The following is a 25,784-nucleotide window of genomic DNA, read 5'->3' as shown; positions in this document are numbered from 1 at the left end:
AATATTCAAATTAACTACCAAAAATAGGAACTTTCCTCAGTCCTTCAGTTGGTAATTATACACAAGCATTTCTTCGAGAGGTTTCACATTTAAATTACAATGGCAAATTTTCAAATGAGCGCAAACGTTTTTAAATATTTGCAAATGATGATCAATTTGGTTGAGGTAACTACACTCACTTGAAATTAAATCCATTCTTGCGTCAGATGGCCAATTATTCCAAACAGTGCCACTTTCAACGAACCACAATCTGGAATTTATTTTACTATATACTGTACACTCGTCATATAGAGGCCGCAGAAGGTCAGGTCATGCCTTACTTCTGGATTTAAATGTTTGTGAACGTTGCTGTCTGTATAATACTTTTCTTTACATAACGCGTGAAAAATACGCGTTTTTTGTCATGGTCTCAGTATTCCCAATCTAACCCGTCAATATACATTAGGGAGAGCGAGAGGGGAGAAAGAGAGATGATAATGATCGCCTTACTCTATAGATGCAAACATACCACGTTATTTCGCCGACGTCCGGCCATACAAATATGCAAAGGCGTATCGCCATCATTGTCCTGGACCTCCCATGAAGCACCTGTTGTCATATTACAAACAAATAGTTTTCAGTTTTGTGCTGTCTCTGTTTGGACTGGGGAGTCATAATTTGCATTACTTTTATCACATGATTATTCTATCGGTAGGTGCACACGATTCTTGGTGATTTATTTCCTTACACTTTAGGGTACCTCCTAGTTAACGTTCGCTTACATGCTGTCATGTTGACGCAATGCACTATTTCCCAAGGATCAATTAAGTTGTTTACATAGGAGTTTCTCATTCTACCTGATCTGCGATTCAGCTTAAGGGTAAGTTACTTTGATCACTAAGAAAACCGGCCCATGCATCCATACTTGATATATTGCAATAAGCTGGCTAACGATGATATCTACAAAATCATAACAATAGAAATAAAAAAAGATGAAATAAACAGTGCAGAACGAGAAATTTTCGTTAAAAGATAGCGTAAATATAAGTACATTTCGAATAACAATAAATATAATAAACATACTGAACGGGCTAAACGAGGAAATGAATATAAAGAATATAAAGAAATGATATCTCCAAAGATGTCTCAAAGGATCTCAGTCACAGTCAACTCCAAAGATGAGAAATGACGCACCCTGTTCAAATTTACATGCACGCATACCCCTGTTCCCAGGAAACTCAAGAAATATTATAGGTAAAGAGAGTTTATTTTTTAGGTGCTGGTTATTTTACTCACCGTGTGTAAGAAGAAGTTTCACCATATCAAAATATGCTTCCAGAGCGGCTAAGTGGAGAGGCGTCATTTTGTTGTTATCCACCTTATTCACATTTGCACGCCCCTTCAAAAAGAACGTGAAAACTCACATTTTATCGACCAAGACTATTCAAACTGTAAAACCAACAACTTAGGATTTACCATACCAGCATGGATGAAATAGAGGATATATATGTTTAGTAATAAAGGCTCGAAGTCTGCACAATCCAAATCAAAACAAAAAAAGGATTTTTGTAAGTCTAAATATTGGCATTTGTCTGAGTGCAATATCATGCCCTTTGGTTTCCTGCACTGTCACCTTCATAAAAAAAAATGCATTTCAGCCAGTCTCCATCTGGTCTTCTTTGATGACCCACTGAGAGTTCTTCAGTATTAACGAGATTGCAATTGTTTCTGACACATGCTACGCACTGGCAGTCAATTAGCGTAGCCATCTATTTTATACATAAACTGTTGAGATGGTTAATAATTGTCAATGAAAATATATAAGCTAGCTTATGACCAGAATTATGATATATTTTTACGTATCTACACAATAAAACGCCGCGCTATTATGAATATCCCAAAAAACAAATGTATTAGCCAGCTATGTCCAGTACACATGATTCATGAGAAAAGCAGAATTATTCTTTGTCACATAAAAGTGGGAGACCAGTGCAAAACTAGTATCTAACTAGCCTAAGCACTTTCGACTCTTAATGAGTCTTTTTCAAAGGCAAATACAAAACATAGACAAGACAAACAAATAAAACACAAAAACTGTTGTGCTTGCAAAACTTTACATGGCAGTTTCTACAGGAATTAAACCTTTAAATGTATTATGTTTAAACTAGTTTATTTTAACTTTTGCGGATACTAGAAAATATTTAAATTGACCTAGAAATCAATGAGCCATAACGACATCAGTTTTGTATGTAAAAATATGTAAGCACACATTACATACCTGATATGTCAATGTTTTTATCGTAGTAATTATAGACTATTAAGCAAATTTATAGAATTATTTAAAAGAAAATTTGTCGGCTGCAAAAGAGAATTTTATTTGTGGATGGCTGTCTTTTTCTAGTCTTCTTGGTTTAAGCCGCTTGGTTTCAATGTTCTAAGGCTTTCTTTATAAATTTTTAATTTAATATGCATGATAGACTTTGAATCGCTCGCTGCCCTTATTAGACGAAGAACTTCAGTGTTATGAAACAATGTAGCAAACGCTGCCGTAGAAAATGATAATGTAATGCATAAAATGTTGAAATATAAAGCTGTGTTGCACATACCTTTGGAATTACTTTAAACTTAAAATAATAAAATAGACTACTGGTGGCAAAGTCATACACGTACCTTCACCAACAGACAATTAGCTTCATTAAGGTGATTATTGACAGCAGCAATATGTAGTGGTGTGAATCCTTCAGAGGTGCTAGTATTTGTAAGGTCCTTATTTCTACTTAAAAGTTTGTCCACCGCCCTGTAAAAATGAAATATAAATACACACACATGATTCTTACTTACAAACTTTATTCAAACTTCAAACATGTTTTTCATCGCCATTAACGAAGTTCATATTTGTAATGTCGTCTGTCGAAAGGCACAATACCATGAAATAATTGATATAAATCACGAGCAACATTTCGTAGCCAAGAATTCAAAAAAGAAAGGAATGAAATATTTAATCTGATAATGCTTCGATCACTAAAGTATTCTTATATTCATAAATTTTTCTTCTTGGATGGTATTAGCTATAAATATCACATTCTTCTGCAAATATTCACCAGGAAAACTTGTACATTTAAAATAACACTGAAATTAAATGAACGTCGAGTTTGATAACTAATCTGAGAAAACACATCTTTACCTATTAAGGTGAAGAACTTTCGTCTATATGGTATCTGTTGTTGAGACTCCATGCCCTTCCCTCAACCTAAATAAAACCCCATAAGCAAATGTTACTTACAGTGCGTGGCCTCTAAGGACAGCAAACATAAGTGTGTTGAAGCCTTTATTATTGCAAATGCTCGTGTCCAAACTTCGGTGTTCAATTAGTAACGTTGCGGCTCCGTCATGTCGTTGGTTAATAGCATCGTGAAGTGGTGTGTCACCTTCAATATCCTGAAGTAAATGTATATATTTAAATTCATTGCAATCATGCTTAAAGATCCGTTTCAACACACTAATAATTATAGATATACAGTTTTCGTGCAAAAAATGTTTTACTACTTAAAACACTAGAACTAAAAAACTAGACAGCACTAGCGTTTGAACCAGTTTGACCATGCAACTTAATGCTAATATCAGTTGGAAGTATAATTTAGAGCATACGATGCTAGACGGTGTACTTCCCGTACAAATACATTTTTTACATCTGCTACTGAAAAACCTATCAGAGGTTAGAGTCACTCAGAGTTTGAGCGATGCGGACGTTTGTTCGACATGGAACCATGTTGTAATTTTGGTGTTGATTTGTCATGAGTTTCATATTACAGCGTGAAAATAATATTCCACGGTGTCGAATACACTTTTAAAAAAATTAGCGATCAACTTAAGGTGGGAACCATGCATTTTTTTCAAGATAAACTCACGGTGGATTTTAGATTTTGATAGTTATAATAAAACGTGTTTCACCCAGACGGGGAGAGTGCACGGCCTGGTGGTTTACAAAAGACATTTGAGACGTCCAAAGTAAGACATAAAAAAGAACCTGCTTCTCAAAGCGGGGTATGATAATGTTTACTCTTCAGGTGTACTTGAACTAGAAAATGATATACCTACCCGGATATTTATATCCACTCCACGGTCAAGGAGAACTTTTATTACTTTTGCAAGATTTTTGAATGCTGCGAAATGGAGCGCCGTTCTGTTGAGTTTGTTTTTGATGAAGACATCAGCCCCCTTTTTTATAAAAAATAATGCTAATTCCTCGTTCTCTCTGAAAATAAGAAATACATTATGCGACACAATTGTTACGATAAAACAATAGCTAGAATAAGTTATGTAATCACACACACATACGCACACACACACACACACACACTATATATATATATATATATATATATATATATATATATATATATATATATATATATATATATATATATATATATATATATATATATATATATATATATATATATATATATTGTATCGGCTGAGCCAGGTCAAGATAATACTAAACAAGATGATTCATTTATTAAGAAACACTGAACAAAGTTACAGTTCATAACCGTGACAGTCTTGCTGATTTTACAGAAAGCCAGAATATTGTCTTGAAGTAAGATTCTTTATATGATAATCTCACACAAGGTCAGGGTATGCTACTATTAATTCGTCATTATACAAGCTCTTTTCATGAATGAAAATTATATAAGATTTACTTTATTTCGATTCGGTTGCAATAAAGTTTACAACGGAAGAGAAAATATGACTTAACTATAATATGTGAAATGTACAATATGCAGGGGGAACACTTATTTGACTTTACACCTCAGTTATACCATAATACTTGTTTGACTTTAATTGACATAAATAGAAATAAACTGGCTTCCAAGTCGGTGAGGCTAACACTCATAATGACTTAGAGTCTTAGACAACTATTAAATTATATATATAAAAAAATAAAAAAAATTATTTTAGAGAGCCAGATTAATTAGGTATTGTTGAATTAAATTTAGAATCACAATGACTTGGACATTTTAACTTTTTATACAAAATGTTGGAATTATGTGTATCAAGTGTTATATTAAATAATGACCAAATTGGATTGAGAATGTCAAATTGGTGAGGATAACGCTCACAATGACTTGGAAATTATATTTCCCTAAGAACACTTTTGGATCTTTAATTTAAGAAAATGATTTATATATTTGTAGCGTAATGAAATTTCTCTGTATTCATTTACATTCATAAAAATAAAGAGAATTAATTTCTTAGAAAAAGCGTTTGGCAGTGAGGTCAACAGTCACTTGACCATATAACTGAGTTATTATAACGAATGATATAACAATATCTAGTTTGGTTGTAAAATAAATTAGAAATGAATAGAACAATGAAAAATTCCTTAATAAATATTGCTTTGTTCTTAAACTTAAAAAAAAACAAAACTTTTTTATCCAAAATACTGCCTAAAGGCAAGTTACTCTATACAGATAAATAAGAAACTAAATAACTAAATAAAACAAAACAAACAATAACCAAATAAAACTCACAAGAACTGTGAGAGCTGTTGAGCTGGCTGTCCACAAGCATCTCATAACGCCCTATATACTTCAGACGTAACCAACAAAACTCACAGCCAACAGAGCCCACAGAACCCACAATATTAAAAAAGTTTGTTACAATATTCAAACAAACATGAATTAGTATGGCAACATTACATTTAGTCAATTTTCACAATGATTACATACAGAAATTACCAGCTCTATATTTTACACATTACTACATTACGATTGTATTGCCCCAAAAATAAAATCAGTTCGTTGTTCGCGGAACATATCGTGTTTACACTGTTGCTCAAAGCAAGGGTTCGGAACATGTGTTAAGCTATGAACTCTAACACTATTACCGAGGTAGACCGCATGACAAGGAAAGTTAGCTTGTGTTCGTACCAAGCGAAATAAAGAAGTGAAACTCAAAATATAAATACAATGATGTGCAGAAACTAAACAATGAGAAATGTAAAAACACATTATGTATCGTACATTCTTAAGTGGTTAACTATAAATAGTCATTTGTCCAATCATAAATACTCATTATTTTCGCTAACTCAAAACATGTAGACTACACCAGCTAACAATTATTCGAATATATATATATATATATATATATATATATATATATATATATATATATATATATATATATATATATATATATATATATATATATATGAGATTTATCAGAAATTGTATGAGTACTGATTCCAAATGGCATATATTAAGCTGAATGATTTATTGTTTGGATCTTTTGTATGGTTGGTACATGCTGGCATAAAGACTGCAACGAACAGATTTCAATCACTCATTCGCCCTATCAATTAATTAGTCCACTTTAATGTACTACTCACCCATCTAAACTAAACAAGAAAGGGGTATTTTCTCCCTGTACGTCCTTGACTTCCAAGTTGGCCCCAGCGTCAAGCAAAATACGAGCGATGGAGATGTGCCCTTTATGTGCGGCCAGGTGTAACGGTGCCACTCCACGAAGTATTACATCCTTCTGTAATCACATCATGATTAGACTAATTAATTCGAAAAAAAGTATATAATCACCAAGCGCCTAAAATAGCAACATTTTATGCAAAAAGTAACATATAACAAAATATCGGACACAAAACGATCTAGCTAAAGCACGCCATGGTAATTGGGAGCCAAAATAAATCTTCAGAAGAGAAGAAAATATGAGACGTAGTGTGAAATTCATACACATTAAGATGAATACATTGTATGTCAGTTATTCTAATCCTTTTCCCGAACTGTACGGAACATTTGTAAATGTTACTAACCAGCCCTGGGCCTTGGCTCAGCATGTTCTTCACCGTCTCTTCATCTCCCTGCAGAACAGCGCCACAGAATTTCCCAGCAATCTCAGTCTTTGCAGCCGACTGCAGAGTCTCTAGTAGAGCTAACTTCATCAACAGCCCCAGAGCATCCCCAATATCTCTATCATCATTGTCTTCTTCTTCTCCTTCAACGTTGTCAGCTTGGCTACCTTGGAAAGGATCATGACACAAGAATGTGGCAACCTTTCACGACTTGATAAGTTCAAACATCTTCCTCCCTATTCGTATACATTGTTCCACCTATAAACGCTTATGTACTTATAGCAGCATACACAAATATTTCAGTTTCTATCAGACGCTTGCAGGCCATATTTACTAAGGAAAACAAGCAGCTAATAAGCTAATGTCAAGCACATACTTAGCCTAAGAAACATTACATGACTTGGACAAAAAAAGATGAAACAATTTAGGTATATCTTATCCAAAAATTGATAAGAAAAATATAAAAGAAAACAGAAATATAATGTGAAGTTGTAAAATACGGTCATGATGTTTCAAAATATCTCATTCTGTTTAGAATCAAGACAGGTTTTCTGACGCTTCGGAAATTAGTTTGAAAAATAAATGTTTACAGGTCGTACTTTCGATTTGTTCATCTTCTTGTTCGTCATCCATTTCTCTATGGGAAGGAATATCACCTGCCCCTTTCCCTGACACCGGAATAAGACATCCAGGATGGAAAACAAACGATTTATCCTCAAACGTCACACCGACATCTCCGTCTCTATCAATAGCTGTGATTTTTCCAATCTTTCCACATACCTTTGAAGACATGAACATCGATTAACTTAAGGACCTGTATCGAATTCATATAGTAATAATAATAATAATAATAATGAGGATTTTGTATAGCGCCTAATCTTTAGAAGCCCTAAGCGCTTTAAAACATTAGACAAAATCTATACCATAAAAACATATATAGAGGATCTCAAATGGGTAATGATATAATATTGGATTTATGTAACGAGTTGAATAGTGTCCAACTGATGCAAGCCTTGGCGAGCAAAAGCTGAATATTATTCAACGAGTTTCATAAATTTATTATTATATCATTACCCATTTGAGATTCGTTTTATCACATAGTTTGTTTTCAGTGGAAACTATTTAGATAAAAAGAAGAACGAATAATTTCGTTTATTCTGACATACGGTGCACCTTTCATTTGATGTGCATAAAATATAGTCCCAAACAAAGTTGAACTAGTAAAAGTAGGTTGTACATTTTTACAAACTATAAATCAAACAAAAAGCTTCCATCCGAATAAACATACCATTTTATAAAGGCAAAATCATTTTTCAAAACAGATTGACCAATGGGATGGGATGCCAATCAGAATTACATAAAGTGATATTTTAACATGTGGTAATATCAGAAATATGAAGCTGCACATAGTATAGGAAAACTATACCTACTATTTGATAAGTGTACTTAAGCTAGATAACAGAAAAAGCGAAACCAACACCTTTAGCAAATATCAAAAAATAATTTATTTCTCCAAGCTATAAAATGGAAATTTAAGAGGGACATACAGTGATGTGAATTAAATTCCAAATAATCCTAAAAGTTATTGCATAAGTCCAAATGTATAGTGTTCTGATTGAACTCCAGGTCTTGATTGTACTAATGTACCAACAGTCTCGAATATTAGTATACCAATAATCTTGATGCATCACAATGATATAATCCAGAATGTTTTTGATTGAATTCACAATTATTCTAAACTAGTGTTTTAGTTCCAAATGTCAACGAGTACTTTGTCATTCTAAAGAATAATTTAAATAAACAATTTTTCTCAAATTATATCAAAACATAACTAAAAATGATTCCAGAAAGACCGATATCAAAATAGGAATGAATAATCTTGTTGATTTCAACATGATATATATCACTATTTGACCTATGTTGCAATAGCTTTTTTAAAATAAAAGACTCAATAAACTTGATGGAAGATTACCCCAAACTGTAAACAGGTTTATTTCTATAATCTTCAAAAATGATAATGAAAGCTAGGTCTTAAACCGAAATACATGCAAATATCGATTAATAACGTACAAACATCACTAGAAACACTTACAGGTATCAATACGCTATCCTCAATCATGGATATATTTATAAGCACGTATGTGGACCGCTTCGGTGGCCTAAATGGTTAGAACGTCCGCCTCGGATGCGAGGGGGGGGGGGCGGCTTCGAACCCCAGTCGGGTCATCTCAAAGACTTATAAAAAATAATACAAGCATCTGCCTCGTCGCTCTGCGCTCAACATTAAGAGGTTAGTGTTGGGACTGCTCGGCCTGGTGTCAGGATAATGTGACTGGGTGGGACATTATGCTACAGTGCTAAACATCAGCTTAAACTGTCACACTGCAGAAATCGTAGCTATGTAACTGAACAATTGTTAAAGCTACGTTAAAAATCTAAATCACACACACACACACACACACCTATCTTAAATATATTTATTTCAATGTATCGTCTCATTGATAAAAAAATAGGCAACAGAAGTGAAAATATATATGAATCTGCACTCTGACCGCCATTTTGACCAATTATTTTTTAAAAATCTTTACACGGAGTTTCAAAGGTCTGAGCTCACTCGGGGTCCAACAAGTTTAATTTAGAAGTGATTACAAGAGGAATTTTATGAATGCTGTGTAACACTTATTGCGTACTGTGATACGAGACCGAATTCTCGAATGTTTTATGGAAGTGTATTTTTCTTTGTGTGTCTGAGTAAATAGCCAACAGAGTCCACGTAACTGTACCCAGGCTGATTTCGGACTTATTGCAAAGGGATGAAACTTGCATATTTTCTTAGAAAATATGTATATTTGTGTCTTTGCATGAGAGGGGTTTAATCCACTTCCCAACTGAACATTATGAAAAATTACACACACACACACACACACACACACACACACACACACATATATATATATATATATATATATATATATATATATATATATATATATATGTCTGTGTGTGTGAAAAAGCAAAATCCCCCCCCCGCCAAGATGCAAAGTACCTCAATAATTTCCTCGTCCCATCCTGTCCGTTTCTTCTGAAGCAACTTTAACGTATCTTTGTCCTCGATGATACGGACGCTGTCACCAACCGCGTGATCTGGGACCTTTGTGCAACGAACAATTTAATAAGTATATGTCTCTTACTAATATATAGTTGACTTTGTGAAGTGAAGGAAACCAAAATATTGGATTCTTGCTTGTGATGGAATGGCGTGGAAGATGGAGATAGGTTTGCCTTAAACGTCGCTTACATTTTCTGACAATTTTAAGTGTAATTTTAAGACAGATTGTGTCATGCATAATTTGTAAGAGCAGTCTTATGCCGCCATTGACAGCAATTTTAATAGCAATCATTTTCTAGCTGTACACTCATTTACGAAACTAATGACGATAGCGTTGTCTCGGGTGGGCAGTCTCATTCTAAAATGGTGATCTTTACAAGAAGGGTGCATCTTTCTCCATATTAATTATTGCTTTAGCAAAGCCCTGGATGGCATATTATCCTTATTTGGTACTTTCGCTGGATCCTAAAACTATTTACCTAGCATCTCATGTCAAAACTCGTATGATTTGTTCCTGAAATGTTTTTAAAATGTATTATGATATATAAAATTGTGTGCTTTATTTAGGAAAATGTGTATGAATCCAAAGTTTACTTTTGCATAAAATTATATGATAAAATGCAACGAAAGCTCACATACCTTTGTAACAGTTGCCGGGTTCAGCCGCCATTTTTCTCCATCATATTTGACGTAGATATCTCCCTCCACTGAGTAAGATTCGACTTCTCCTATGTCGCCTATACACTGAAATATCAAGAATGTTGAGGTCTGTGTTTTGCGTATAAAAAAATTTAAAACGTACAAGGCTGACTGTTTATTTTATGCACACCACAGTGACCAGTCACGTGTAATATTCATACTTGGATGACACAAACTGTATTGGAACGGAAAGAAAGAACACATATATCAGTCTTTAACGAGTTTTGATCGTATACATGTAGCATTGTTAAAGTAAAAGTTATGATAAATCATTCAATTCATCCAATAGGTCTACTGGATCCAGGACTTCAATTTGAGACAAGGCTCAGCCTCTGACGATTAAATAGTGACTACGTTCTTTAGTTTGAGGCTCGTGATCGGAAAAACTCCCACGAAAATATTATAGAAGCCTCCACCACACACAACTACCTTGTTTACGACATGATGGCCATCACCCACCATCATATGATCTATTATGGGCGATAAGAAGGAAATGACTTATTCGTGGCAGAAATATGAACAAGTTTCTAGAGCATTTTCGTGTACTAAACTAGTACAAATGGTTCCATAACTGTATCATAATGCCTTTGATGTGGTTCTGTTTTGCCTAGGACTCTTTATAATCACTAGTGTGACTAAGCTCTCTGCCATTTTCTGCGATGTCCACATCTTTCTGCGGTATCATTCCATTTATCATCATTGCAAACAACAGGCGATATGCCGCTGAGGTCCTTTACCACCCACGGCTTCTTGTGTGTATTTATCTTCGTTTCTGATGAACCGATTACAGTAAGCGCGAGTCAAATGTTCTCGCCATTGTGACCCAGTATGACCATTCAAGCTGTCTGAATAACCAAAGAAAGATTCTCTTCCAAACACGGTCACATATCGATGAAATGGAAACTTTCATTTGTGATTGGAAATTATAACATTGTTTTGCGGTGACGTAATGTTTGTTAATGTGTATTCGCGAATAACGAGAAAAAACGCAGCACATGCAGCCACGGGTGAAAAACAAACGAACAAACAAACAAAACAAAACAAAACATAGCGGATTGACTTTCGAGGCTTTGCAACGATGCTCATAGATGCATTTCCGAGAAGGAATTTTGTAGAAGATCCACGAGGTGTTCCTAATGGTACCGATGATCACGAATGAGAACAATTCAGACAAAATGCTCTAAATTAGAGAGTGTATGGTTAAAATAATGAAAGCCCACAAGTCACATGTGATGCTGATAAAGTGCGAGAGCTGTCTATATAGCTCTTGATAAGGGACTTTGTTTAAAATTGCATCTGAAAGTTACAGTTTTAAAAGTATAACATGGTTACTTAATGCACTTTTTCTAATTCCTTTTCATTCGTCGATAACAGGAAAAGAGATAAACTCCATTACAAAAGGCCCTGAACGGTTGAATGGATACCAACTGACATCGGACTTGGCTTGAAGCGACAGAAAATCGCTCTCGTTTACCTCCTCCATTCTGGCCACCCAATCACTTCTCCCTTTCTGCATGGCGCGAAATGTTTCCTTGGGCACGTGCACAAAAACTTTGTCCCCAACCTTGAGAATGACGGAGAATCGTTCCCACTGCTCTATCGCTTTCAAGTCTGGAATTTGATAAAATTAAACATTTACTAGAATAATGATACGGTTCAGAGAAAAAACATTCTCTCTCTCTCTCTCTCACACACACACACACAGACACACACCTCCCCACCCTCGTTATGGTAGAGACAATTCCGCCGTATAATAATTACGTGTATAGATGAGCTGGTGCAATTACATATATCTCTGAATGAAAATCTATAATTAACTTGAAAACGATTACATAACCCATATTTTTCCCCACCATCTGCAACTGATGATACTTTGCAATGTGCAGCTTCAAAATATACATGCATGATTAGACTGCTTGGAAGGAAATATATACCAGTTGCAACAATCAGTGTGCATGAAAATAGCCTTGATATTTACTGAAAGCTGTCGTCCGTGGAGGATAAGCCGTATTGCAGTATATTCTGATATCTCGATCTCGGATTTCAGTAATATATCTCACTTCCTTTCCCAAGCGTTGAAATACTGAAGGCTTTTCCATTTTATAAGAATTTACAAAAGGGACGGCAGCATCATTTTAGGTGTACCTGAACAATTTATTTAAGAAACAGAATCAATTGACCGAAGTAGTCACATTCGATTTATCCATCCCCAGTCCATCTCGAATCAAGCTAGATCTACAACATTCACCGTAATCCAGTCAAAGTATTTAATCTCCTGCAGATGTGCCAATTATAAATTTTATAATCTCCATTAAATGGACTAATTACATAGCGTGTCCTTTCATGAGACATACTTATCCTCGCCAGATGATCCTTGTAGAATTCTGCACCCGGGGCTGCCTTGACGCAAATCAGGTCCATTTTACCCTGGTATCCGACCCTGTATGTGTTTCGTTCCTTATTGCCCCACTGTACGCGAACTGCATTCCTGTTGGATGAGTCCTTGCGGAAACTAACAAGGTCCTCGACAATTCCTTCTTTTCCTGCACCTCCTAAATGATGGATTTAATACATGCTAATATATAAACCGTTTTCACGTGTAAAGCAAAAATGACTGGCCAAATGTGATAATTTTCTTCCCTCTAACTGAAAAATTGCCAGCTTGCAGTGGATAAACCATATTTGCAGACACACTTGAACAAAATGATAGGTTGCGTCTAATCAATGGCAATGTATTTAAAAATTATTTTATGTGTCTTTATTTAAAAATGTTATACTGTTTTTTTGCAACTGTATGAAATAAAAGGTAAATTATTTTGTTTCAACCAAGGATGTAATGATATGATCACAAAATTAGTTCTCGTTCATCGTAGGAGAGTACACAATTCCTCGTATTTTCTGTACTATTTGCATATTTGTAGCTAATGTGGTCCAACTGGCGACAAATCACAGCATATATATATATATATATATATATATATATATATATATATATATATATATATATATATATATATATATATATATATATGTGTGTGTGTGTGTGTGTGTGTGTGACTTTTGTGAATAATAATCCTAAATTTGTTATTTTCCGTCTATTTAAATTAATCGAACGTATTTTAATACATTACAAAAGGGGTCGTTTTGTAACTAAATATTTAAAATAGATGTGCTCAGTAAAGCCAGTGGATGAGTGAGAACTACTTCTTGAACGTTTCGAGTTTTGTGACCATTCACACGTATACCTAATGCTGTCAAGTTACGATCGTAGCATTAATACCGATGTATTGAAACGGAAAGCAAAACGTGAAATATACATAAAAGCGAACTGTACTTGATATGCGTGACTGTATTGATAATATAAATTAATATGTTTTCTATATATGCGTATAGTCTACGGTAGATGAAAATGACAAACTACCCAATAAACAGTTCGGTTTCAAGAAGGGAGTGGGAGCTACTGACGCTTTTTATGTTTTACATTGTTTCGTTAATAAGTATTTAAGTCCAGGTAAAAGGTTTTATGCAGTTTTTGTTGATTTTGAAAATGCATTTGATAATGTCTTCAGAATGGTTTATGGTTGACGGTTTTTAGACCTAGAGTAAATGGCAAAATGTGAAACGTTCTTCGTTTTATGTAAATCGTGAATGTAACATTGGGATATTTCTAGTGCCTGTTTGGAGTAATTTAATTTGTCAAGGTCAAATTACTTTTTAATTAATCTTGCTTAGAAGGTTATGATAACGTCCAGAGAAAAGTCTAACAAGTTTTCAAAATGTGTAAAGTGTAACAGCTTGAAAATATACCCGTTTTAATGTATACTATTATCTAGTTAATGTTATTAGTCTACGTTATTTCGCTTTTGGGCAATATTGATAATTCGGGACTGATGTAAGAACGAACGGGTTGACAAAACCCAATCAAGATGTCGACCCGCATGCAGTGGAGGTATCACGATTAGAATAAAGATCAGATTGGATTAAGCCAGCTATGTACAAGTGCATAAATAATCCACGAATTAGCAAAACTTCTGTACTACGTTTAAAAATGGGAGGCATTACCACAAAAGTTCACACTAATGATACGTTTGCTTGTCTTTTGCTTTTAACTGTCAAAACTTGTTTTTGATAATTTCTTTTATTTATTTTATGCATACAATATTTAACGCACAGCCTGCGTTAACTTTCAATCGGATTAAATATGTCGACAGTCTTACCTGGAGGTCTGACATACACCGATAAAGGTAAATACTCTGGTGACCTGTGGAATTCCCTTTCCGCTAACATTTTGTCGCCTATCAGATAAAACATTGCATTTTGTGTTAGGGCAAGTTCTCGTGCCTTTATTTTATATGTATATTTCATACACACACATATTATATATATATATATATATATATATATATATATATATATATATATATATATATATATATATATATATATATATATATATATATCATACAAGATTAAATGGAATCCAACGGAATTGTTAAAATTTTATTATGATATTCTTTTCGCTGTGCGATGGGTGGTGGCGAATAAAGTATACGCACCATCTTGATTGCCATATTCCCAGTCTCTTCCTCGTTTAACTTTAGATGTTGGATAGATTCCCAGCGCACTTGATCGTTCGTGTTCACAACGTCTAGACAGGCGAACACTGCAATGGAGAGCTGTGTTTGTAAGTCATCTTATTATCATGTATTTTATCGATAATAACAAGAAATAGTGGAATTGTTTGTCCCCGAATTTATAAATACGGCAACTAAATTGACAATGGAAAAGTTAGTTTTTTTATCTTGCATTTATGTACCTTCTAGTGTACGTAATATTGTAAAATCCGCGGAGTTAATAGTGCATACTGAAATGAAATTCATATTTGGGAGAAATTTTTGGGAAAATTACAAAATCAAAATTGCAAAATATTTGAATTAGTAGCATTTCTAACATAATTTGAAATGAAAAGATGGATCTGATAAAATATATAACTGATTTACTAACAATACAGCCTAAGACAAATAATCAAGGCTGTGATTTTCTAACAATACAGCCTAAGACAAATACTCTAGGCTGTGATTTACTGACAATACAGCCTAAGACAACTATTCTAGGCTGTGTTACTAACAATACAGCCTAAGACAAATATTCTAGGCCGTGACATAATTCAGTTCGATCAAGAACTGATCTGACTACGTCACTAAATGAACAATGAATACTTACGGTTCACTGCCAGGAAGGTCTATTCGATTGAATTCATGATTTGTATAGTGTTCGTTATCATGGTAACAAGGTGTACAGAGATGAACATTTGTGCATTCTGCGCATGTCCAGAGTGTCCCCTGGATGCCAGCCTCTCCACAAGCCACACAAACTGCTCTTGCATGCCTCACACCTGACGTATAATGCAAAATGTAAATATTCAGACCAATACTTCAATATCTATTCTTCATCACAACAGCCATAGTTTGTCCAGTTTTCGTGTTGTCCTCTACCATCAAGCATATTTTATCTCCTATCACATCCAAACATTTTCGTCTACCGCTTGCTATGAATTCACCGATTTCAGTTTAATGAGGACACACACATGTTCTTTAAGTTTTGTATTTAACAATATTGTAAATGTATATATTAATATAGGTACACGCCTATCGACGCATACTGTGCAGACAGACAGTGAGACGCATAGGATGGAATTAGATCCTCACCTATTGTTGCATTGTCAAATACCAGAATGTCATGCTTCCCGCCGTCCCCAACACGACACAGATTCTCGTTTCCCGCGTCCCACAACACCGACACTGAGTTATCACCCCTAACACCCGCAACGGTTCCTACGTGATTGATACCACCATCAATGTTGCCATAGTTCCAGTCGGGTCCACGTACCACTCTTATTCCCACCACCATCTAGATTAAAGAGATGAGCATTACATTTAACAACAATCACTGGTGCCGGAAACTGGGTCTCCAGATCAGTTAATCATGTTTCGGAGTACACAGCAGACATCACAAGAGGCAGGAAACCAGATTTATGGCTGCTGTGCATTATGGAAAAAAGGTCCATAAATTTGGTACTTAGACTAAGATGCAGGACGCTTGTTCTCAACGCTCTTACGAACACATGAAGTGTGAAGCAGATGTCAACAAAATATGAACAACTGTTTCGCAGGAAATCATGCCTCGGCGTAGTTTTATTCAACCAGAATCTCGATTAACTCCGTGATATCTTGGTCCGGTATGACAATAACAACGGAACAAAATATGTTTTCCTCTTAAAGAAAGAGGCTTTCCCAAAAACTGGAAAAGGAGTTCAGTGGTGAATGAGACGATGTGTTACTTTACGAATCGTGATGTCGTACACATGGATATTTTTGCTGACTCGTTAACACCCTGCATCTGTAGTCGTACTAAACTATACTTTTTCACTTTGCAGTATTATTTAGACTTGATAAAAATCAGATGTCATTGGAGTTTCACAACTACGAAGCATTTTCTATCGGTAATATAAATAAATGAAGAGTTTAATACGAACATTGCATGGCGAAAGCTGTCGCATGGCTACGTTAGTGTCTGCATGAACGAGTATCATATCAAACATTGAGATTTCGAGTTATTGTTTATATACTTGTGCGACGCTCTGAATTCGTAACATTTTTTTTTATAAACAAAAGAAACCCTTACGTGCAAGTCAGTCCTAAGAATCCTACTTTTACCTTTGTAACATCTCTCGGAATCAGCGTGAACATTGATAGTGAGTAAACGTATCATGTTATACGAACTTTATACTCTGTCATTAAAAGCTGTGAAGATATCTCAAATTAAAATATTTTAGTAACTGTTCTATCTCCGCTTTGGAAGCTGAATAGATGAAGACAGTACCAAATTTTCACAACATAGTTCTAAAAGTCAAATTTAGAATAAAGATATTTAGATTAGTGTGTGTGTGTGTGTGTGTGTGTTTTGGATTTTTTAACGTAGCTTTAAAATTTTTAGTCATATCAGACATTTACAATTTAGTCAAAATTCCATCACCTTAATTTTTAATGTTAAGCCTGCACTTAATACATTAGACTCATCTACTTGAAGTCATGCTTGGATTTCAGCCAACGAAAACAGCGAGTTCTACGCTTAAGCTTAAATCCGGACTTGAAAGTTTGTTGGTCAAATCCATACTAGATAGCCAGATTGTGGATTTGAAAGTTCACATCAAGGAATTAGTTTCGTTGGGGAAATCTGAACAACGACATGGAATCAGATGACTAATTTCAGTTTACAGAACCACATGCTCATGCAGCTGGGAACATCTTTTCACCGTCACATTATAAAAAAGTCAAAATCAATTTTTGTACAAAAAAAATCAAACAGTAGACGCTAGAAATGAAATGTGTACAGGAGTTTAATAGTTAGTTCATTCGTATTTTTTGTTTTGTTTTGTTTTGTTTTTATAATGGGAGCACCAAAGGCTGAAGCGTTACGTTTCGAATTCACGACCAGAAGGGTCCGATGTTCGAATCATGCTCAGATCAGACATGACCAGAGGCCATGGTTTATCTCTGGGCGCATACTTTATATCATTTGCCTTGGTTCGATATAACTCTTCAGATGCTGATGTGCTTTTAATCATTAAACAATCAATCAGTCTATTAATCAATTATTCAAGCAAATGTTCGTAGCCAGCCTGATATTATAAATATGATGTATTTACCTCGTGTCTGATGAATAAGAAAATATTATTCCGATTCGCAGGTGTAAAGCCGTCACACTATGTCCTTTTGTCGCATCAAGACTGGCAAATCCTGTGACTAAGACCAGTTGTGTATATCATTCAATAACACAATTTGACACATGAGGAATTCCTGGAAAAAATAGAACGCTCAATGACACAATTTTACACACGAGGAATTCCTGGAAAAGATAGAACACAACACCTTTACCGATCGATGTTAATCAATAAACTTTCTTAACCTATTGATAAACCAATACAAATTTCAAAGTATATGGAGCCAACCGTAAATTAATTCCTGGTTGACTTCCAATTATTACCCAGGATATGTTCTAGATTTAGTCTGTTTTATCTCATGTCGATGGGACGATGGTTCCATATCCATGATTCATTATATTTATTCTCATACGTAAGAATATTGTAACACCCATACCTTATGCAAATAGTCGCCCTTTGTGAAAACCTAACAATCGAAATGTGTGTGGTATATATATATATATATATATATATATATATATATATATATATATAATGTTCACCTGCTACACACACACAAACACATGCAAGAGCGAAAATTCATTAGCTTCAAAAATTCATAGTTGGTATATTGCTTAGTAAATAAAGACTCAATTCAACAAAAAAAAATAATAATGAATACAAACTTGTTATCATTCCAAAAAATGTCTAATGTACACTTGGAAAAGCAATAACTAGCTACAGCTTCCTTTTGCACGTTAGTAGTGTTTCCCACAAGCCGTTTTAAGTGGGCACCGCTCTATGCCGTTTTCTCACCGAACCATACTATTGTTTTTATCGGACGAAGCCAGTGTTTTTGCATCGCTTCTTGCCGTTTACGATAACTTGCCCGTTTAATCGGTTGCAAAATAAAGTTTTCCTTTGTAACAAACGTACACACTCGCCATTAACAGTCGATAAACTAAGGCGGCCAAATTAATTTTCCATGTTGTTTTAATCGACGTATGCTGCAAACTATTGCCCACGGGCGTACAATAATATTCGTCTTGCAGGTAAGAACAATCTTGCTTTTAGATATAGCCTATACCTGTTTGTGGGATCTCTTGCATGTCATGTATTCCCAATAATTACACAGGATTTTAGAACACAAAAGGCATAAGTCGATTATCAAGCAATCCTTTGAAAGGTTCTGGATATAGCTGACACTGAGAGATAGAACATCACAAGGTATGTTCCGAAGCAGAGAAACTTTGTTTATAAAGCACCCAAAAGTGGAAGAAACGCGTTGATCTATGAAAATGCAGGGATGTCTAGAAGTGATACCCTGGTTATAGCATATGAAAAACATCCATTGTCCTATAAATAGACCCACATCTGTGCTCAGTAGAGGAGATTGCTGTCAACCATAATGTAATATTTCACTTCTGGAATAAGATCAATGTACAAGTCAACAACGTGACAAAGTGCAGTGCAATGCTTATGGAAAATGCTGGTGCCTTGATACATAAAAACCGATACGAAAGGGAGGAAGCAAATCAGGAGGCTATTGTATCTTGATTTGCATGTTATGGAAACGATCCTGATGTGAATGTATCAGTGACCAACTACACCCAGTATGCAATTGACTTGAAACGCAAGTTCAGAAGCCAGAGCTTTGATTTTATGAATATCACTGAAAGTTCCTCCATTTAAAGTGTGTAGGATTCTAATTATGAATTGTTGTATATTGGCTTGAATTATTTGCAACTGTTGCTTGGTTCTCGACTTAATTCATACTTACGGCTTTTCCAATATAAATAGTTAATTTATGTGAAATCAGAGAATATCTGCACGACTTGATTGATCACTCTTGAGTCACTGACCATTAATACTATTTGGGGATAGGAAATGGTATCACAATGGTATCATCTTTAAAAACCAAGTAAGCACTTTGATTAGATTACTGTGATATCATGCTTGAAGATCTTATTAATTTGTACTGTAATTATTCTTGAGGAAAACAAGGAAGGCATAGCAAGTCCTCGTTTGAAGCCAGAAATGAGTGGTGTTGCAATATGGCAGGCACAGGTGAAAACTTCTTTGACCATGAGGTAATTAGTGTTGGGACACCTGTAATGTTTCGGTGGTCCTGAAAAGCGATACAGACTCTTCTATGCCACCTGTTAGCATCAGTGAATCAAGTACACACATATGGTACATGCATGCTATTTGTACATGTATATTATTTGGTACATGTACATTATTTGGTACATGTAGGTTATTTGGTACATGTAGGTTCTTTTCTTTGGTTAGTTAGTCTCAAATGTCTGATAACTAAATCAGCAGGAGCTTGTTTACTGAAAAATAAAAACCATTCTTTCATTCTTTGAAATAATAATGAAGTCTTCAAATGCTACAATTCTTCTATATAATGTAAATATTTAAGTCTCACATCTAATGATTTGAAAAGGGGAACAATAATAATTATCAACCACTGCTTGAAAGCCAGCTTTCATATTTGAGAACTTAGGTTTTCTTTGTTCTCTTAAGGTAAATGATAATACATTTTGCTCAGATACTATTTTGACTTTGCCGTGTACTTCCATTCATGTTCTTTTTATTTCCGTGTCGATTCGTGAGCACGTCAGTGTGTTTCTTACAAAAGTGTTGCCAGAGCGAAGATAGGATGCAGACGTTAGATGAGGTTAATTTAAGAATACTGATGTATTCCATAGTTTAGGAATTTAATTATGTTATATTTAAAATGTGATCTTATTATAACTTATACTTGTTTACTGTTGTTATTACATTACTCGATTCAGCATGTCTAAATTACAGTACACAGGCCTGTTGTCCTTACAATAAGCATTATTTAATTCAGCATGTCTGCATTACAGTACACATGCTTGTTGTCCTTACGACAAGCATTTCTTGATTCAGCACGTATAAATTACAGTGCACATGCCTGTTGTGCTTACAACCAACATCATTCGATTCAGCATGTCTGAATTACAGTACACATGCTTGTTGTCCTAACGACAAGCATTACTTAATTCAACATGTATAAATTACAGTACAAAGGCCTGTTCTCAGTGGCGTCACTCGGGTTGGTGTCACCCAGTGCGGTAGCTCATGGTGTCACCCCCTTGGTCCTCCTTCCTTAACAGACCATACAGAATCCTTAGTAATGTCATTTTGGTGTCACCCCCTCTGATGGTGTCACCCGGTGCAGTCCGCACCCCCCGTATCCCCCTAGCGACGCCACTGCTGTGCCTGGTAGTCATGTATTTAACTATCATCGGTTATCCGCTTATGAAATCCGACTAGACCGAGCAGTGTGTGCTCTGTAAAATTTGCAATTTTTCATTTTGGTGTCACCCCTCTGAGATGGTGTCACCCGGTGCAGTCCGCACCCCCCTAGCGACGCCACTGTCTGTTCTCCTTGCGACAAGTATTACTCGATTCAACATGTCTAATTTACAGTACACAAGCATGTTGCCCTTACAGCAAACATTATTCGATTCAGCATGTCTAAAGTACGGTACACATGAATGTTGCCCTTTCAACAAACATTATTCAGTTCAGGATATCTAAATTATTTTACACAGGCCTGTTGTCCTTACGACAAGCATTACTCGATTCAACATATCTAATTTATAGTACACAGGTCTGTTGCCCTTACAGCAAACATTATTCGATTCAGCATGTCTAAATTACAGCACACAGGCATGTTTCCCTTACAACCAGCATTACTCGATTCAGCATGTCTAAATGATAGTACACAGGCATGTTGCCCTTCTAACAAGCATTCAGCACGTATAAATTACAGTGCACAGGCCTGTTGCGCTTACAACCAACATTATTCGATTCAGCATGTCTGAAATACAGTACACAGGCCTGTTGCCCTTACAACAAGCATTACTCGATTCAACATGTCTAAACTACAGTACACAGGCATGTTGTCCTTACAACAAACATTACTAGATTCAACATGTCTAAACTACTCTACACAGGCATGTTGCCCTTGCAAGCATTACTAGATTCAGCATGTCTAAATAACACGCCTGTTGCCAACGTACATGAAAAATGCCCATTGATCTCTTAAATGCGTTATTTTGAATTTTCATTCTTGTCTGAAAACTTATTATGTTTTCAAATTATCCTTGCAGTTAATGCTTTTATTCCTTTTTATGATAGGTGATGACTGTTGTCGAATTTTACCTTACTGGCTGGTCGTAAATTCTAATGACCATAAGAAAAAGTATTGACACTGTGATTGTCCAAGGTAGGCTTCGTTTAACGACTAATAATTCATGTCCAGCAATGAACAAGGTCGATAACCATATATATATATATATATATATATATATATATATATATATATATATATATATATATATATATAGCTTTTCATATTGTCAACATGAATATAGATCATGTAGACTGACGACGATGAACAGGGCACTTGCACTTCGTTTATCGTCAACAATGTCCACAATTTACATCTGGAACTAGTATCTTCCGCTCCCCCATCTCTCTTTCTCTCTCTCTCTCTCTCTCTCTCTCTCTGTGTGTCTCTGACTGTCTGTCTGCGTGTCTGTCTGTCACTCTCTCTCCAAACTCTTTTATTATATTGATATTACAAGTCGTATTAATTTATGACACGTCTGCTGTTCAGCTAAATTTTAAATCCATTTGACGAGTCTTATCAATTTACATCATATAGCATATCGATTTGTCCTATCTCAAGACACAATCGTCGTTTGAATTGAATTTGAAAAAATAATGGAATATATTCACCAGATACGAACATGCATAAACTTATAAACTGCAAGCCTTCTAACAATTATGAATCCGTGAAAGATATATTATGGCAGTCAACTAGGTGCCGGAGTTACAGATTTCAAATCCCCAGCAAGATGTTCTTTAGTTTGACAATGACAGCGTTGGTTAGCGGTCCGTTGTTATTTAGATGTAAGAGAGACTGACTTATAAGGCAGAGTGCGTCATGAGTATTTTAACCGCGAATTGTTTTTTTTTTCTGTCATAAAGAAGAACAAGAAGACACGTACTAACCCCATCTTGTCATCGCAAGTGACTGCATTACAATAACAACCTGGAAGATGACAAAAGTGCAATAATATTTACCACAGCTGCATTTCTGTTTTAAATTCAGTTTAGAACTAACACTATGAGCGTATTCTCGGTGACCGATAAGTATGTAAAACATTATTGTCGTACCTTTACACTACGTCTAGAACCTTAATTTAGATGGTTTACTTTTGGGTAAACCCCGTTTTGAGGGTAAACCCGTATAGATATAGAGGGTAAACCCCGTTTTGAGGGTAAACGCCATTTCGATGGTAAACCCCGTTTTGTGGGCAAACGCCGTATAGAGGGTAAACCCCGTTTTGGAGTTAAACCTCGTTTTGGGGGTAACCTTCTTTTTGAGGGTAAATGCCGGTTTGGGGGTTAACCCGTTTTGAGGGTTATCGTCTTCTGGAGGTTAAACGCTGTTTTGAGGGTAAACGCCGTATTATAACAATTACTGATGTTGAAATCTTGAAAGTGAATCTCATGTTTTGCACGCTTTAAATATTTTCTTGCTCAGATGACGGGGGTGGGTGGACTTTTGTCGGCTTTTAATTAGGCCCAGAATATTATTAGGTAGAACAAAATTAATTCAGACAAATCGTCCTATTGTGACACTGAGTTAGTGAAAACACGTGTTTGATACATATTCTTTTTCCAGCTATCGAGTTACTAATTGATGGACTATGTACTGTTGCAGCTGCCAAGTCGATCTTTGTGACACTTTGTTTAGACCACGATAAGCATAATACGTATGCGCGATGGAAACGTTTATGAAAATAATAACTGATCTACATGATAGTACGAGTTCTCTCCCGTACTCCTTCATTTTCGTCTTGATTGGTGTGTATATTTTTGCAAAATGCTAACTATTATTCTTGCCTGGGATATATACAAAATCACCCCCGGTTCAGAAGAAAGACCGATACAGGCTCAGAAAATATCTTCATTATTTTTCAATCTGTTTCATCACCCAGAACGCACTGACATTGGTTTTACATGACTAAACACATTGATTGTGCATTTGGTTGTATGTGCATTGTTGTTGTTCTTTATAACTGTACAGTGGCAAGTATTGGTTTTTTAATAGAACCCATGTCATATTTGAAAAGCACTATAAATGTCTTACAAATACAGTTTGTCTAGTTCTTTGCGATGTACATGCCATGCAAAAAAGCACACTGGTCCGAGTATAATTAAGGGACTTTGTAATGAAAAACTTGACAATGATTTACCCAATTTACATTACCGTATCATACAGTAAGTAGGTAAACGTAACTCGACCTTCTTCATCAAAATTATAATTTGCCTTTTTATGGCCATAAAATATTTCAACCGGATTCATAATTCTGTGAAATCATTTCTCTCAACAGCCCCTTTTAAAGTAATGAGCAAAGAAAACACTCTCTAATACGGACTAGTGTTACGAAGGAGAAATTATATTACTGTAAGTAGTTATAGACTGCATGTCATAAAGATATATATCCGTGTGTATTTGAGCAAATGTATACAGAAGCAAGTGAGGCAGGACGGGGGGGGGGGGGGGGAGGGGGGCAAATTAGGTAGCTGAAATAAATTTGGCAAATCTATTCAAGTTTATATTTTCGGTGATCTAGTATCTAGATACTACTCACTTGCTCTGAATACATGTATGAAAATTATCCTGTATGTATGTATGTATGTATGTATATATATATATATATATATATATATATATATATATATATATATATATATATACGTACGTACGTATGTCTCTCTCTCTACATACATACATACATACATTTCACCAACCTTTTTGGTTAGTCCCAAAGTTCCAACACCAATCTTCACTTAGACGTTTTCTATCATGAACATTAAATAGAAATAAACCCGGACGGAAATCCAGGTATAACGGTCTTCATGTAACACTTTACATGTTCTGACCCATATGTTTGCTTTAGCTGGTGAAATAACCTTTCCAAGGTCATGCATCGAAGCGTTACTCTTCGTAAAGCAGAACTGCAACGTGTAAATTGCAGGTAATACGAGCCCCGTCCTTTATTTCCAAAGGCTTATACGGGTACACGATTATTGATCAGCTATAGACACCAACAATAAGGATCGACTATGACGTTTTTATTTCAGAATACAAAACTTATTACACAGTTGTACCGGCCATGACTTGACTATTTGTTCAAGCAATTAGTATGTATTTATTTAAGTTGAACTGGCAAAGGTTTTGACTCACATTAAGATTGGAATACCATTTGGTATTAGGACAGGTGTTATTTCTTATCAACAACGGCCTTATGTAACTGAAAATATAATAGTAATTACCTGGGAACAAATTAAAACAATGGTTGTTTATACAATAT

At 35.2% G+C, this 25,784-nt stretch overlaps 1 protein-coding gene across 2 annotated transcripts in view; it reads right to left on the bottom strand.

Moving 5' to 3' along the window:
- Nucleotides 1-25,368, bottom strand: part of LOC149781613 (E3 ubiquitin-protein ligase MIB2-like) — a 31,611-nt gene extending 6,243 nt beyond the window's left edge. The window contains exons 1-17 of one of the 2 annotated variants that reach the window (XM_089935658.1): nt 25,222-25,368; nt 18,364-18,514; nt 16,364-16,565; nt 15,879-16,050; nt 15,212-15,318; nt 13,010-13,207; nt 12,130-12,266; nt 10,596-10,700; nt 9,894-9,998; nt 7,447-7,627; nt 6,809-7,014; nt 6,371-6,522; nt 4,078-4,234; nt 3,263-3,417; nt 2,650-2,776; nt 1,276-1,378; nt 509-588 (exon numbers count right to left, since the gene is read on the bottom strand). In XM_089935658.1, coding sequence (XP_089791784.1) covers nt 509-588; nt 1,276-1,378; nt 2,650-2,776; nt 3,263-3,417; nt 4,078-4,234; nt 6,371-6,522; nt 6,809-7,014; nt 7,447-7,627; nt 9,894-9,998; nt 10,596-10,700; nt 12,130-12,266; nt 13,010-13,207; nt 15,212-15,318; nt 15,879-16,050; nt 16,364-16,565 — 2,187 coding nt within the window. In that variant the 5' untranslated portion in view covers nt 18,364-18,514; nt 25,222-25,368. Of the gene's footprint in view, nt 1-508; nt 589-1,275; nt 1,379-2,649; nt 2,777-3,262; nt 3,418-4,077; nt 4,235-6,370; nt 6,523-6,808; nt 7,015-7,446; nt 7,628-9,893; nt 9,999-10,595; nt 10,701-12,129; nt 12,267-13,009; nt 13,208-15,211; nt 15,319-15,878; nt 16,051-16,363; nt 16,566-18,363; nt 18,515-25,210 lie in introns of both variants that reach the window. The other variant, XM_089935659.1, reaches the window with a different exon arrangement.
- Nucleotides 25,369-25,784: the final 416 nt, after the last annotated feature.

This window comes from Sinohyriopsis cumingii, chromosome 15 (assembly GCF_028554795.1).
Source record: "Sinohyriopsis cumingii isolate HCF-2022 chromosome 15, ASM2855479v2, whole genome shotgun sequence".
Lineage (NCBI taxonomy): Eukaryota > Metazoa > Mollusca > Bivalvia > Unionida > Unionidae > Sinohyriopsis > Sinohyriopsis cumingii.
Note: the sequence above shows the minus strand (reverse complement) of the source record. Positions and strands in the feature narration are given on the sequence as shown.